The sequence below is a fragment of the Ovis canadensis genome, chromosome 15 (assembly GCF_042477335.2).
Source record: "Ovis canadensis isolate MfBH-ARS-UI-01 breed Bighorn chromosome 15, ARS-UI_OviCan_v2, whole genome shotgun sequence".
NCBI classification, from domain to species: Eukaryota; Metazoa; Chordata; class Mammalia; order Artiodactyla; family Bovidae; genus Ovis; species Ovis canadensis.
Window position 1 is genome coordinate 23,589,667 of NC_091259.1, and position 17,418 is coordinate 23,607,084.

Genomic DNA, 17,418 nt, shown 5'->3' on the forward strand with positions numbered 1-17,418 from the left:
ACAGGGAGGCCTGGCGTGCTGCGATTCATGGTGTCGCAAAGAGTTGGACACGACTGAGTGACTGAACTGAACCGAACTTCCCTCTGAAGACTTGCTATATACAATGCCAACTTTAAAGTGTATGAGGTACTCCCTCATCTAAGAACTCTGGGAGAAGTTTTTTAATCTTTTAGTACTTATTATTAAGGTGGTAGAGTCTTATGGTTCATCTCTCAGGCTTTGGAGTCAAAAACACCTGAGGAAAATTCTCCCTTCACAATTACTAATTTTATAAATTTTGGTGAGCCACATGGTATCTTTAATCTTCAGTTTTATCATCTGTAGAATGGTCATTATAATGCTTCATTCGTACAGTTGTCATGAAGATTAAATATGTATGTAAAGTCTTGGTACTGTGTCTGCAGTGCATTAACTACGAGTTGGACTGTGAAGGCTGAGCGCCGAAGAATTGATGCTTTTGAACTGTGGTGTTGGAGAAGACTCTTGAGAGTCCCTTGGGCTGCAAGGAGATCCAACCAGTCCATTCTGAAGGAGATCAGCCCTGGGTGTTCTTTGGAAGGAATGATGCTAAAGCTGAAACTCCAGTACTTTGGCCACCTCATGTGAAGAGTTGACTCATTGGAAAAGACTCTGATGCTGGGAGGGATTGGGGGCAGGAGGAGAAGGGGACGACAGAGGATGAGATGGCTAAATGGCATCACCGACTTGATGCACATGAGTTTGAGTGAACTCTGGGAGCTGGTGATGGACAGGGAGGCCTGGCGTGCTGAGATTCATGGTGTCGCAAAGAGTTGGACATGACTGAGCGACTGAACTGAACTGAATCCCTTACACTCCAGCAAAGGTTTTTGTTACTAGAAAAGATCTCATGTTGGGTGCATTTGGGCCCAGCCTGGACAAACGCTCTCAATTAGGAAAAGCCTGTGTTTGGTGCCCTCTTATACGATCTGCATTAGTGCCTGCTCTCCCCTCTCTGCTTCTGCAGCCTTCTACACACTCGCTCCCCTGGGAGAGAATTTGGACTCCAGTCTTTCCTGCATCAAAATATTTTTGCATGCCACCCCTGGGGCATTCACACATGAAAAGGATAGAAGATGAGGGAAAAGCAGCAAAGGAAACGGAATGAGTGTTGGACGCAGCAGGAGAGAAAACAGGAGAGTGTTACCCTAGAGGCCTCCTGGAGTGATGCAAGATGGAGGAAATGACCAACTGGGTCAAATACGGTGACAGGTCAGCGAAGATGAGGACAGGGAACTGACCATCAGATTTAATAAGCGGAAGTCACTGCCTCTTTGACCAAAGTGATTTTTGCTGTAATGGTTGTGGTGAAATTCTGTGTGGCATATGAAATTGGATACATCAGTCATGGACGACTCTTGAGAAGCTGAGAACTGGAATATTTCCTGTCATTTCAATAAACAAGGATGCTACAGTCATCCGGATTCCAGCCCTCCAGGGCACTCAGGAAGGAGAAGAATCTCTGCCATCAGAAGCCATCAGGCTGCAGCCACTCCCTACAGGGAGCCCTGTGAAAAACACAGGATACTGGCCCCAGAAAGCTGAGATGCCTATGAAAGTAATGACTTCAGTGAGTCCAGACTCTTGCATCTTCCCAGACATAGAAAAGCACCAAATACCTTGAGATATCTTATTTCTGGAATTCTTAAAAATTAGTTTTGATATTCAGACTACCTGCCCTTTGTTGCAAACCTATACAACTTGACTCCTCCACCCCTCTCCTCAGAGCAATTTTCTTGGGGTCACTTGAGATGCCGTCTCCCAGGCGTGAAGTCCTAAAAATTCCCACTGGATAAAACATACCTCCCAACTTTAGGACTGCGACTATTTTTTAAGTTGATGAAATTTCTCTGTAGAGAGGAGCAAAGAAATGAGGTAGGAGCTTGAGGACAAATGTTTCTTTTTTAATATGGAAGAAATAAGAATGTATTGATAATGCTGATGAGTGGGAAGAATCCAGTGTGAGAGGGAAATTGATGATACAGAAGGGAGAGGGAGGAATGGTTAGAGAAGCATCCTGGATAGACCAGAGGGAACAGGAGTTAGTACACAGGTGGAGGGATTCCGCAGGAGCACAGTTTGTTTACAGTAACGAGAGGAGGGGCAGGGTCTACGCGCACAGATGCCCTCAGGTGGGCAGATGGATGGGAGCCTGTGCGAGTTGAGTTCTCTTCTGATGGCACCTATTGTTTAGGAAGCAACAGGAGACAAGATCACAACGAGAGAAGCTGCTACAAAGTGAAATAAAGTTCCATGAGAGAATAAGTAAAATCTGAAAAAGAATACATATATTTGTGTGTGTATATATGGGCTTCCAGGTGGCACTAGTGGTAAAGAACCTACCTGCCAATGCAGGAGACTAAGAGACGTGGGTTCGATCTCTGTATTGGAAAGATCCCCTGGAGAAGGACACGGCAACCTACTCCACTGTTCTTGCCTGGAGAATCCCATGGACAGAGGAGCCTGGCAGGCTATAGTCCACAGGATCGCAGAGTCAGGCATGACTTAAGTGGCTGAGCATGCACGCATGCATATATGTGTAAATATACATGTATAACGGAATCATTTTGCTGTACACTTGAAACTAACACAACATTGTAAATTAACGATACTTCAATCTTAAAAAAGAAAGAATAAGTGAAATGTTCTCTTTTGGAAATATAACATCAAAGAGTGATGGTGAGGTGGTTTAGGGGCTAAGAGTTGTTGCTGAAAACCCTTAGATAATGAAGTTCACATGAAATGTCAACTAAAATTCAAATAACGATAAACACACATGTGATGCTCTCAATTTTCTTTATTTTCTGACAACTACTTAAACCACTCAACAAAACACTCTACAACATAATTTTAAGAAAACTTCTGCAAATTTTAGGGTGGAAATTAGACCCTACCATTCAAAAGTCACGCAAGCACTTATTTAACTTTTTGGTATACCTTACAGGTGATGGTACATTTTAATTCTATATACCACAGAATTCACCCCGAGCACAAAACTCTTTAAAATAAAACAACACATGTGTATACCACGTGGCTGATTCATGTTGATGAAAGGCAGAGATAAGCACAATATTTTGGAGTAATCATCCTTCAATTAAAAAAAATAATAAAAATACAAATAAAACATCATTTCTTCTGAACCATTTCAGATTCAGTGGCTATGGCTTTTTTTTTTTTTTCCTCAGATGTTAAAACTACACTCAATCTGTTTCCCGGAGCCACAGCCTCGAGCTTATCGTAGATTTGTACAGAGTACACCAAGGGCTCCTCAGAATCCTCCACCAGCGATGCCCTCCATTCATGTTATCACAGGTAGAAGAGAGAATTGGCTAATTCCAAACTTGGTTCTTTATGAAGGCTTTGTGCCACTAGGAAGGTCAGCTTGCGTGCATACTGACAGGGAGCTGGAATACTGATTAGGCCCTGAGGAGGAAAATGTATTGATAGTAATTAAGAGGAAAACTTACTCTTCAAAGCAGTACTTTTTCCTGAGGTTTTTTTCATCCACTAGTTATACATATGTTAGAATGTGCGTAAATCAGTAAGAACTCACCAACAAAGGGCAACCTTGCTCAATGAGAACTTAAATTCACTGGGCAGGATGGGGGAGCCGAGAGATTTCATGACGCCCGGACCTGTGAGCCACACACTGAGGGCTGACCTACGTTTCCTACAACTTGAAACTCTGAGGGGCTGCGATCAAATCCTGGCTTTGGACCTTGACAGCAGCTCTGGAATAGAGTCATGCCTATTGTTTTCCCACCAGACACAATATCTGAGTTGCCTTCAACTGTCTCATGTGTAACTGGGAAATAACAATACCCTGATTTCCTCCCAGACTGGTATAAAATAATATATAAAGTCAAGTCTTCGAGAAATGATCAATGCTAATGCATTCTAATAGTTACTGGTATTTTCTGTCTGTGATAGAGTGGGTTTCATCCAGTGTGGACTAAGAAATCATCCACCCACCCGTCCATTCATTCATCCCTCCTTCGTGGAAATTCAGGCATTGTGCCAAAGGTGAATTGGGTGACAACTTCCAAGTGGGCACCCCAAGTTCTACTCTGCAACTAAGTACAGAGCTGACACTCACCATCCAGTTGTAGTACAGGTGACACAGTTTGAATGTGAGTCTCTGCATGTGGTCGGGCTTCAGGCCATTGTCATCATAAATGACGTTATAGTAGGTGGGATTAACGGTTCCCCGACAGGCCACCTGGCTGATCAAGTAAAAGTCATACCTGAGGGGAAAGGAAGGATTGTGAGAAAGAAGGCAAGCAGAACAGGGCCAAACCTGACCACACATGGTCAAAGCTTTGTTAAAAATAGATTTTCTAACAGACTTGCCATTTCGGCCGTGTTGCTTCTGAATCCACGACAGTGCCAAGTGGTGGGTTCTGCAGATTTCGGCCAGTTTCCGCCAAGAATCGTGGCATGCCCTTCTTCCTGACCACAATCACTGACAGTGTGGGGCTTAAGACCAGAGAGGCAAAGTAAAAAATAACAGTAATAATAATAAGAAGACGGAGAGAACTAAAACCAAGCCATGCAGCCTTTTCTATTTATTTATATATTCCTGGTAATTTTAAAATGAAATAAATTCATTCATTCACAAAATGCTGCAAAACAAAGAAAATTAAAATTACCCCTAATCTCCCCTCCTCCCTGAAATATAACCAGTCTTTAAATTAAGGATCATCTTCATTTGTTGCCAAAGTGTGGTATGTCCAATCACTTGACCAATTTCCATCATTGAAAAGGGATAGGGAAGAATGGTTCACCAGTTCAGTTCAGTTGCTCAGTCGTGTCTGACTCTTTGTGACCCCATGAACTGCAGCACGCCAGGCCTCCCTGTCTATCACCAACTCCTGGAGTTCACTCAAACTCACGTCCATCGAGTCAGTGATGCCATCCAGCCATCTCATCCTCTGTCGTCCCCTTCTCCTCCTGCTCCCAATCCCTCCCAGCATCAGAGTCTTTTCCAATGAGTCAACTCTTCGCATGAGGTGGCCAAAGTACTGGAGTTTCAGCTTTAGCATCATTCCTTCCAAAGAACACCCAGGACTGATCTCCTTTAGAATGGACTGGTTGGATCTCCTTGCAGTCCAAGGAGCTTTCAAGAATGGTTCATGGGACAATAAATTACAATTAACACTTCTAAAGAAAGCATCTGTAGAATTATACACAGAGACAAGATTCTTTTTTCTATTAGCAATCATCTCCCTGTTTCACCTTCACTCTTCTTCTCAATTTCTAAAAATGGAAAACGAAGCTCTCTTTACTCCTCCAGTCATTGCTTCTGAATCCTGCAAAACACATGCCTGGGAGGGTGAATGGACAGACCACATACACCTTGGGGCCAAATGCTGAATGACCAGGTGTTAAGTGTTAATAGATAAAATCCAAATATTTGCCCCTGGTAGCTCAGTGGTAAAGAATCCACCTGCAATGCAAGAAACTTAAGTTCAATCCCTGCATCCAGATTTCCTGGAGAAGGAAATGGCAACCCACTGCAGTATTCTTGCCTGCGAAATCCCAGAGACAGAGAAGCCTGGTGAGCTACAGCCCATGGAGTCTCAAAAGAGTCAGACATGACTGCAACTAAACAACAACAAATATCTGCCATTATGGAAGAAACCTCCAGATCACCGAAAATTCACTTTAAGCGCTTTATCTTAAAAATACTTTATTAATGTTTTCAATCTCGAAACTTTTTAAAAGTTAATGTCATCCTGCAGGAGAACTAACTCTTTAGCATTGTCAGCTGGTAGAATGTATTCTGAGATCCCCAAATTGCATGCTGGTGACTCTTGGATCAGTTAGATTGACCCAATGCAAACCACTTCAGTATTCTTGCCTTGAGAATCCCATGAACAGAATAGAAAGGCAAAAAGAGAGGTACTGAAAGATGAACTCCCCAGGTTGGTAGGTGCCCAATATGCTACTGGAGAAGAGTGGATAAATAACTCCAGAAAGAATAAAGAGACAGAGCCAAAGCGAAAACAATGCCCAGTTGTGGATGTGACTGGTGGTGAAAGTAAAGTCCGATGCTGTACAGAACAATATTGTACAGGAACCTAGAATGTTAGGTCCATGAATCAAGGTAAATTAGAAGTGGTCAAACAGGAGATGGCAAGAGTGAACACTGACATTTTAGGAATCAGTGAACTAAAATGGACTGGGATGGTTGAATTTAATTCAGTTGACCATTGTATCTACCACTGTGGGCAAGAATCCCTTAGAAGAAATGGAGTAGCCCTCAGGGTCAACAAAAGAGTCTAAAATGCAGTACTTGGATGCAATCTCAAAAATAACAGTATGATCTCTGTTTCCAAGGCAAACCATTCAATATCACAGTAATCCAAGTCTATGCCCCAAACACTAATGCCAAAGAGTTGAAGCTGAATGGTTCTATGAAGACCTACAGGACCTTCTAGAACTAACCAGAAAATGTGACCAAAAAAAGATGTTCTTTTCATCACAACAGACTGGAATGCAAACATAGGAAGTGAAGTAACAGTCAAGTTAGGCCTTGAAGTACAAAATGAAGCAGGGCAAAGCTTAACAGAGTTTTGCCAAGAGAACGCACTGGTCATAGCAAACACCCTCTTCCAACAACACAAGAGAAGACTCTACACGTGGACATCACCAGATGGTCAATACTGAGATCAGATTGATTATATTCTTTGCAGCCAAAGATGGAGAAGCACCAAAAACATGGCCAGGAGCTGACTGTTGCTCAGATCATGAACTTCTTATTGCCAAATTCAGACTTAACTTGCAGAAAGTAGGGAAAACCACTAGACCATTCAGGTATGACCAAAACCAACTCCCTTACAATTATATAGTGGAAGAGACAAATAGATTCAAGGTATTAGATCTCATAGAGTGGCTGAAGAACTATGAAATGAGGTTTGTGACATTGTGCAAGAGGCAGTGATCAAGACAATCCCCAAGAAAAAGAAATGCAAAAAGGCAAAATGGTTGTCTGAAGAGGTGTTACAAATAGCTGAGAAAAGAAGAGACGCTGAAGTCAAGGGAGAAAAGGAAAGATATATCAATCTGAATGCAGAGTTCCAAAGAATAGCAAGGAGAGATAAGAAAGCCTTCCTCAGCGATCAATGCAAAGAAATAGAGGAAAACAGTAGAATGGGAAAGACTAGAGATCTCTTCAAGAAAATTAGAGATACCAAGGGAACATTTCATGCAAAGATGGGTACAATAAAGGACACAAACAGTATGGACCTCACAGAAACAGAAGATATTAAATGTGGCAAGAGTACACAGAAGAACTAGACAAAAAAGTATCTTAATGACCCAGATAACCATGATGGTGTGATCACTCACGTAGAGCCAGACATCCTGGAGTCCGAAATTAAGTGGCCTGAACAAGCATCACTATGTACAAAGCCTGTGGAGATCATGGAATCCCAGCTGTGCTGTTTCAAATCCCAAAAGATGATGCTGTGAAAGTGCTGCACTCAACATGCCAGCAAATCTGGAAAACTCAGCACTGGCCACAGGACTGGAAAAGATCAGTTTTCATTCCGATCCCAAAGAAAGGCAATGCCAAAGAATGTTCAAACTACCGCACAATTGCACTCATTTCACATACCAGGAAAGTAATGTTCAAAATTCCCCAAGCCAAGCTTCAACAGTACATGAACCAAGAAATTCCAGATGTTCAAGCTGGTTTTAGAAAAGGCAGAGGAACCAGAGATCAAATTGCCAACATCTGTTGGATCATAGAAAAGCAAGAGAGTTCCAGAAAAACATCTACTTCTGCTTCATTTATTATGTTAAAGCCTTTGACTGTGTGGATCACAACAAACTGTGGAAAATTCTTCAAGAGATAGGAATACCAGACCAACTGACCTGCCTCCTGAGAAATTTGTATGCAGGTCAAGAAGCAACTGTTAGAACTGGACGTGGACCAATGGACTGTTTCCAAATTGGGAAAGGAGTATGTCAAGGCTGTATATTGCCACCGTGTTTATTTAACTTATATGCAGAGTACATCATGTGAAATGCCTGGCTGGATGAAGCACAAGCTGGAATCAAGATTTCCAGGATAAATATCAATAACCTGAGATATGCAGATGATACCATTCTCATGGCAGAAAGCGAAGTGGAACTGAAGAGCCTCTTCATGAAAGTGAAAGAAGAGAGTGAAAAAGTTGGCTTAAAACTCAACATTCAGAAAATTAAGATCATGGCATCTGGTCCCATCACTTCATGGCAAATGGATGGGGAAACAATGGAAATAGTGACAGACTTTATATGCTTGAGCTCCAAAATCACTGCAGATGGTGACTGCAGCCGTGATATTAAAAAATGCTTGCTCCTTGGAAGGAAAGCTATGATCAACCTAGACAGCATATTAAAAAGCAGAGGTATCACTTTGCCAACAAAGGTCTATCTAGTCAAAGCTATGGTTTTTTTCCAGCAGTCATGTATGGAGGTGAGAATTGGACCATAGGAAGGCTGAGCATTGAAGAATTGATGTTTTTGAACTGTGGTGTTGGAGAAGGAGATCCAACCACTCAATCCTAAAGGAAATCAGTCCTGGATATTCACTGGAAGAACTGATGCTGAAGCTGAAGTTCCAATACTTTGGCCACCTGATGTGAAGAACTGACTCATTGTAAAAGACCCTGATGCTGGGAAAGATTGAAGGCAGGAGGAGAGGGGACGACAGAGAGTGAGATGGTTGGATGGCATCATGGGTTCGATGGACATGAGTTTGAGCAAGCTCCGGGAGTTGGTGATGGACAGGAAGGCCTGGTGTGCTCGAGACCATGGGGTCACAAAGAGTCACACACGACTGCGCGACTGAACTGAAGTGACGCAAGGTCAGTGGGGAATGAGAAAGTTTGGCTCTGACAGTTTGAATGCAGCTAAAGGTGGTTTTGCCACTGAGCTATGATGCTCACCCTCCTCTCTGATGGTCACTGATGAGGTCAAGGTTTGGCTCCTTTGAGCCTTGACAGTTGTATGATGGTCTAACTCCAGAGAGGAGAGGGAGTGCCGTGCACAACTTGGAATATAAGGCTTTCTGAGGATTTTAAGAAGCCATCTTAAGATCATAATACTTCTCCATTTTCCCGGTTCTAACATTTTTCTTGCACTTACCACCAGATATAATCATGGAGGAAAGTGGACCAAGACATCGAATCTAGAAATCTGACAAGTAGAGGAAGGTTCTTGGTGTTTAGAATGGCCTGATTTCCAAATTCAGCCTTGATTTCACAGCACCCACACTGCCCTCAGCATCTTCCACACACCTGAGCTGCAGATCAGTGCCTGCACATCAGAGACTTTCACCCTTGTGTTGATCTGGGCCTCGAATTTGAAACCAGAGCTTGTTTTCCCCCCAGCATGTTAATATTTACGAAGCATCTTTAGCTGCCAGCAGCCCTGCAAGCTTCCTGCTGAATCTCAGTGTCAGCTGCTCTGGAGATTCCTGCCTTCTTCCGGTACCCCTACCCAGGGCCCCCCAAAACTCACAGCACCCAGACCATTTACATAAGACTATCCCAACCACTCTCCAATCTAGGGGTGGTTGCATTCGCATAAGGCAGAAATGGAGGAAAACTTAACTGCATGAAAATTAAAAGAGACAGATGCACACAATAATTTTAATAGTTACGATGAATGTGCTAGAATTGGAAGTAGGAAAAGAGTACTCAACTGATACCTGGTTTTTGAACTTGCTTCGGTCACACTGCTCAGCAGTTGTGGGACTTCATAGTCGACGAGTGTCTGGAGCTGACCATCGCCAACACCATCACGGTACACAATTATCCGTGCTGGCAAACCGTGGTTATCCCTATACCACCTGTTCAGTGCCCCTGCGGGATTTGATGTTAGTAAGAAAAGGATGACTTGTCCGATGCCAACAAAGAATATCATTCCCATATATTTCAATGTTTAAATAGCTTGCTATTTCAGACTGCAGTGAGATAGGGTAATACCTATTTTGGGTTGTTTTTGCAATAATATAAAATTGGATAACTTTCTGGAACATTGCTGCATTTCTGCTATTTAAGGAATCATAATGGCTTCTGTGGCATAATATATACTCAAACTCAGCATATCTCTTCAGTAAAATGTTAATATCTAAGCAATAAATTAAAATTCAACTTATTCCATAGACATACAAATTCCCCCAAGCCAAATTAATTCTCATTTAGTTTCTTTCAATCTTTAAATCCTCTCAATAAGGAAAGCCTGGATAATATTATATAATTTTCTTCTCTAATGAGCATAAATATGAAAACATAAGGAAAAGACTTGGCTGCTCCTGTAAAAAAACGTCTCTTCACACCGACTCACCCATAAGTCTTGCTGACAATATGAACTCTGAAAAATTTCCACACACTTTAAGAAACTGCCTAAAGAGCAGAGACTCCTACCCAACAGAAACTTTTCATAACTGCTGCTAAAAAATTGACCAGGTTTTGAAGTGAAGGGAAAGTAACATAATAAAATATTTCTTTTCCTGCATATATGGCACCATTGTATTAGGAGAGTTTATGGTCCTGGAGATTAATTTTAGTTTGATAGAAGATGACCATATGTATAAGTCCACTACCAGTACATATCACCAAATGCACCTTTTTGGGAAACAAGTATTTACAACCCCTCAGAGTTTATAGTTGTGATGGTGCAGACTGGGGGCGGAGGGAGTTGTACACATTGCTAGGCAGGGGCCAAGCCAGTTTTCTGGGTTGGAAAAGATATGGGAACCCCAGACCCCTCTTTCCACTGCACTCCTCTGGGAGGAGGGCACCCGCCCCATCTGCTGTCTTCCCCATTTTCTCCTCTGATGCTACACCTGACCTGCCAGCATCCCCACGCCAGTCCCCCAGTCTTCTCTCCTGTTTCTAGACCTGGTCTGTCACAATCCTTACTCCTCCAGGCTAAGTTTCTTTTGGCCTTCAAACTGCTTGCCAGAGCCACCAGCAACTACAAACTTTTCTTTCCTCCTGGCTTTCAGTTTTTCACACAGAGACAGAAACGAAATTCCACAGCGCCTATCTATCAGCCTGAGTCAGGCCACAGCTTTGGGGTCTCCAACTAGGTGTCAACTGACTCAGGGAGACTTAAGGAGTCTGTTTCCACCTGTCTGATCTGCTAGAAGCTTATGGACTTTGGGTCTGAAGGAGCAGTTCTTGGAGCCCACCCCACTGCTATGAGTTTAGTACCGATCATGAACACTTTTAAGCAGTCTGCAACATGAGCTGTTGTTCTCTGAAGGATACAGCGGGAAAACCACCTAAAGTAAGCAAAGAACCAAAGTAAAGTTCACCTTTGAAAGTTCTGCTATCAACATGCATATGTATTAAATTAAGAAGTAGACATTATAGCTAAATCAATGTTCATAACTTTGTATACACTATATGATCACTATTATATTAAAATGCTCTCCTTCACCCCCCTCCCACTCAATAAAATTTACTGATACTAGAAACTAAAGCATCAGATGTCTCTGGGTTCAAGTCTTGGCTGGTAAATTCACCAACTGTGTGACTTTATTATATGAACCTAAGCTTCAGTTTCCTCATTTGTGCCAAGGAAATTTACAAAATAGTAATGTAGTTAGTGGGCTCCCCAGGTAGCTCAGTGGTAAAGAATCTGCCTGCCAATGCTGGAGCCACAGAAAACTTGGGTGCAATCCCTGGATCAGAAGATACCCTGGAGGAGGAAATGGCAACCCACTCCAGTACCACTCCTACCTGGACAATCCCATGAACAGAGGAGCCTGGAGGGGTTGCATGGCTCCCCATGGGGTTCCATGGGGTTGCAAAGAGTCAGATGCGACTGAAGTGACTTAGCATGCAAAGTAGTTAGTATCTCATAGGGTTGTTGTAAAAATTAGATAAAATACCCAAAGTACTTGGTTTGGCATTTGATACATAATAAGCACTGCTTAATACAGGCCACTACATTATTCAGGAAATGTATTAGTTTAGCAGTAGACTTTCTACTTTCAAATTATTCAAATATTTCTCAAGGATAAACTTCACTTCTATAGGTAAGCTTTGGGGAATTGAAATCTTAACATGATTAACTTAATCTAGACTTCAGAAGCAAGTTCTCTTGCTAAAATTATTAATTAAAAGCACTTATAACATGAAGATAATGACTTAGTGATACCTAATATCTCCATTTCTCTAGTTCTCTAAAAATGTGCAATAATCATGGTGCAATTAGAAATGTTGCTAAGAAGCCAGAAGTCCCTTAGGTGTTTGATTAAGGAAGTGACACTCAGAACAGGGATCTCATACAACCCGGAATGAAGTTGGAGGCATGCAAACTGTTGCTTTGTCTGTTTCCCACAATCCCAAATATATACCTGATCACAAATTTAATGGAGTAAATCAAAGAGCTTACTTCTAGGAAGAAAACCTGTTGCAAACAGCCTCAAAACACATTGTTTAGTTATATATATTGAAACAATTCTAAGAACTACAATTTAATGTATACTATGAGTCAATGTTTAATATGTTATCCCTCATCCTGCCTATGTTTGCTTCTTTCTAAAGATGATGATGATTTCTTATTTATTTACTTTTGGCTGTGTGTCTCAGCATATGGGATCTTAGTCCCCCAACAAGGGATCAAACCCGTGTCCCCTGCAGTGAAAGAGCAGAGTCTCAACCACTGAACCACCAGGGAAGTCCACTGCCTGTGTTTTTAAAAGCTGTGTAAATAAACAACCACCATATCAAGTTTCTGTGACTATTAAAAATATTAACAAGCATGTCTTGAACATTTACACAGAATAGGTAAGTTGTAGATCAGGATATAAATCCAGGCAACCTGATTCTCAACTGCGTGACATCTTGAACGTAAACTTTCTAGTACAGAGCATATAAGAAATAGCCCGTCCTAATGTACATATAAAAGTAGTTTTTTATTGAAGCTAAACTTTACCCCAATATAACCCATCACATTTATATATGTGAATATAATTTGTGACCACAAGTGTTCATATTTTAAAAATGAATGAAGAATACAAACTATTCCTTGCTGTATAGCCTTTAGTTAAATCAAACTAAACTGTAGTAAAAGTCCAAACAGTTGAAGACTATGTTAGGGTAGTTTTAAAAGTACCTGGTGATTCTGGGGTTAATACTGGCCACAAATCCAACCACCATCGTTCCCTGGCTGAATGCATCTTTACAGACATTGATACCGACCACCATCAGAGACTTTAACTGTAAAATTAGATTTTTCATGATTTAATGGAATGAGGTATTATTTTCCCAAGCAATGACTTAATATGCAATTTTTAAAAGACTCTCCGTGGTTATGAAATTATTTAAATTAAACTCTGCCAGGGAGATCAAGGTCCAGATGAGGCAGGTTATTAAACCAGCAACCAGAGAAACTTAAAGACAGAGGGAAGAATATAGTACATACTTTGATTAAGAGACACACTGAATCCAAAATGGCCACCAACCACTGCTGGGGTAGGCAAGGGCCATTGATGGCTTAAGGGTTCCGGTAAAGCGGTCGGTCCATCATTTATCCCTTGCCTCAGAGCTGAAGGAATTTGAAGGGAAATTCCATTCCCCATTCTTTAGCTCTCCAAGGAATCCTCACTTGTCTGCATGCCTCCAGAAGGAGCAGCTGAGGGTAACCTCGTATATCCTGATCAAGGGAACAAGCAATGGGCTCTCATTCCTGTTTCATCACTTCCTTCCACAGTGCCCATAGTTCAGGAAAGAGAACAGCATTTTTTCAGTTCCCAACACAAACTGGAGGTTTACATCACAGGCGCTGCTACTTCCTTAAGCTCTTGGAGTGTGGGGGGAGAGGCGTTCCATCTAGGGTGCAAGGGTCCTCTGCAAGGTAGTGCCCTGCTAAAAGCAGGGAAAGGCAGGGGCCACAGAACCCAGATTTTAAATGATGGTTCCAAATCAAGTCCCTCCAAGTCGATGCCAGACTAGATTCTCTTTCATGAAATAGTCTGCTACCAGCTTGACTAACGTGCCACTTCCCAGTGGCTGGTGTATAATGGAACGCAGAGCAGACAAACATAAGCAATAAACTGACCCAATAAACAAACAGTGCAAATATTTCCAGAATCACATGAAAATATCTCCTACTTTGATTCACTTTTTAAAATTCATAACTGATTGGTGACTAAAAGGAAAAGAGAGGCAGTTCCTCACCGGGATCTCCACTGCCCAGAGCTCACCCCCGAGTTTACAGATCATTTGCATAGCAATCTTGGTGGTGACACTCAGCATCATCCCCTGCTTATTCAACGTCTGAGCACGCACACACTGGCTGGGGACTGGGCAGTCAGAGCTCAAGTATTTTTTAATGGAATCATAGTAGTTCGTCTGAATAGAAGGCAGAATACACATCACCTATAAACAAAACAGACAGCAGCAATATCAAAAAGAAGAAAGTCAATCTACTTATGTTGAGAGGATGCTTTAAAAAAACAATGAATTTCCAAAACATCTTTCGCCCTTACACTCCCAAGAAGCAAACAGCACACCTACAATTTTCTTAAATGGTCTTTAAAGAGAAGACAATGAATCTAAGCCTTTTGAAATGCCATCTCATCAGCAAGCCGCCCTCCAATCCTGCCACCTCCTTGGGCTCTTCCTTCCTCTCTGCTTCTCTCCTGATGTGATTCAGTCAGTTTCCTCAAATTCCCTTCCAACCTAGCTTTTCCTCCAGTTACCTCTCTCCTTTGCAGTGACTCTTCCCTGTGGCTCTCCAGCGCCCCCCTCCCCACTCCCCAACTGCATCCACAGACAAGCAAAGCGGAGAATTCCCTTAAATTGTAGTCTTTTCCCCATTAGGCACTGGACATCCGAAATTAAACAAAAAACAACAGTTTTTGTTTTTGTTTGTTTACTCAGACTTGAATGTACGGTATGACAGGAGGGAAAATAAGGAGAAAGACGCTTCAGGTGCCCTGGTAAATTCCAGTCTTCTCTGTTACTGCCTACACTTACCATCAGGTATTTCCCTCACAGAAGGACCTCTCCTGGCCTAACTCCATCTCCTTCCTATCTTTTATTCTCTACTTTCAACCACCCCCATCCCCCAAATTATAGAAAAGATAGGCACTGTCATAATCAACAGAAAACAAATATAGTGACTTTCTTTCACCTATAGAATTGTTCCATATCACAACATCAAAAGCTAAAATCATTTACACTTAATCATATAAAGCAGAAGAAAATATTTTTAAAGTACCAGAAAAATTATCTTAGGGGCCTTCCTGCCTTGCATCCCGGGAATTTGGGGCTAAGCAAGGAGTGGCCCAATGGGAACCAGGACCATAAGAAGGTGAGAGCCAAGTGAGACTGGTTACACACCAGCGATGAGAAGTAAGCACGTATGTGGAGAATAATAAGGGCCATGCTTCTCACTCTCAGAGATAAGGGGTACAGATATGGAAAGGGAGAACCATCTCCTGTGGCACTGGGTTGCAACTGGGGACCTGAACACGTTTCATATTTAAAATTTGATAAAATATCTTAATATATAAATAGATACATACAGTAATAAAATAGATGCAAGTGTTCTTGTATATATACGCACACCCATGCAACAATGGTAGTTTAGTCGCTAAGTCATGTCCAACTCTTGTGACCCCACAGACTAGCCCACCAGGTTCCTCTGTCCATTGGATTTCCCAGGCAAGAATACTGGAGTGGACTGTCATTTCCTTCTCCAGGAGATCTTCTCCACTCAGGGACTGAACCCACATTTCCTGCACCGCATGCAAACTTTTCACTACTGAGCCGCCAGGGAAGCCCATGCTCACACACATATACACATATTTCCTAGCTTTGCCCATTGGGAAAGCCTAGGGGCCGTGACATCCCAGTATAAATAAGCACACCCAGTGCCCAGATCTTGGTTTGTCATACTGATCTCTTCCAAAAGGAGTCAGGGCTCATTGGAGAAATATACAATTCCAGAGTTGGGCAGAAAAACTTAAATTAACCTGGAATATTTTACTGTGCCAGACAGTAAGGAAGTGTTCCACGAAAGATAAGAAAACAACAAAAAGACAGAAGCCATACTGAATGGAGTTCCTACTGGCAAAACCAAGGACAATTTGGACATAGGGCCTCAAAGACTCAGACACAACTGAGCGGCTGGGCGCATGCACATAGGCTGTAGGAATGGATTCAGACAAGAATTATCAATGGACTCTAACACTAGTGGGTGAAGTTGGATGAGGAACAGGATATTTACATAGTCTCAAAGTATCTCCCTACCAAAAAAAAAAATCCTAATTACCAAAAAGTGTAACTTCATAAAGAAGAAGCTTGACAGAAACCACCTAGTAATGGAGTACCCTCTGGTAAGAACACAGAATCATTCCTGTGATATTGCTGCCCAAAGTGCATAAACTTAATTTAATGATAAAGAAACAGTAGACAAACCCAAAGTGAGAGACACTGTATAGAATAACTGGTCTATTATACTCTTAAAGACTGGAAGGTCATCCAAGTCAACGGAAACTATGGAACTGTTACAAACTGAAGGAGAGATTAAAGAGAAAAGGCAACTAAATGCAATATATTAGATCTATTCATTAGGGAAAACATTCTCAGGACAAATGGAGAAATGTGAATGGAGTTGGTAGATTAGCTGGTTGTACAGCTCCCTGATTTTGATGGTTGTTCTGTGGTTCCGTAGAAGAGTGACCCTGTTTGTAGGAAATGTGCGTAACTGTATTAAAAGGGTAATGTGCATCATGCCTGTAACTTACTCTCAAATGTTCAGGAAAAAATAAATAAATAGGAAGGGAGGAAGGCAAAGAGGGAGGGAGAGAGGGAGGAGAGGAAATCACAAGAAAATGATAATCAACATAATCAAACGCCAATAATCAGGGAATCTGAGTGAATGGTATATGATGATTTGGGAGAATGACATTCTAACATGTATACTATCAAGTGAATTGAATCGCCAGTCTATGTCTGACACAGGTTGCAGCATGCTTGGGGCTGGTGCATGGGGATGACCCAGAAAGATGTTATGGGGAGGGAGGTGGGAGGGGGGTTCATGTTTGGGAATGCATGTAAGAATTAAAGATTTTAAAATTTAAAAAATAAAAAACTAAAATTAAAAAAAAAAGAAATATAGATCAATGGAACAAAATAGAAAGCCCAGAGATAAATCCATGCACCTATAGACACCCTTGCCTGGAAAATCCCAAGGACAGAGGAGCCTGGTAGGCTGCAGTCCATGGGGTCACTACGAGTCGGACACGACTAAGTAACTTCCCTTTTGCTTTTCACTTTCATGCATTGGAGAAGGAAATGGCAACCCACCCCAGTGTTCTTGCCTGGAGAATCCCAGGGACGGGGGAGCCTGGTGTGCTGCCATCTCTGGGGTCGCACAGAGTTG

At 42.0% G+C, this 17,418-nt stretch overlaps 1 protein-coding gene across 1 annotated transcript in view; it reads right to left on the reverse strand.

Moving 5' to 3' along the window:
- Positions 1–2,797: 2,797 nt before the first annotated feature.
- PIWIL4 (piwi like RNA-mediated gene silencing 4) overlaps positions 2,798–17,418 on the reverse strand; it is a 55,081-nt gene continuing 40,460 nt past the window's right edge. Inside the window, exons 14-20 of the mRNA XM_069554937.1 lie at positions 14,205–14,405; positions 13,141–13,244; positions 11,229–11,299; positions 9,719–9,872; positions 4,369–4,494; positions 4,115–4,262; positions 2,798–3,441 (exon numbers count right to left, since the gene is read on the reverse strand). Of these exons, the coding sequence (XP_069411038.1) occupies positions 3,325–3,441; positions 4,115–4,262; positions 4,369–4,494; positions 9,719–9,872; positions 11,229–11,299; positions 13,141–13,244; positions 14,205–14,405 (921 nt within the window). The 3' untranslated portion in view covers positions 2,798–3,324. The remainder of the gene's footprint in view (positions 3,442–4,114; positions 4,263–4,368; positions 4,495–9,718; positions 9,873–11,228; positions 11,300–13,140; positions 13,245–14,204; positions 14,406–17,418) is intronic.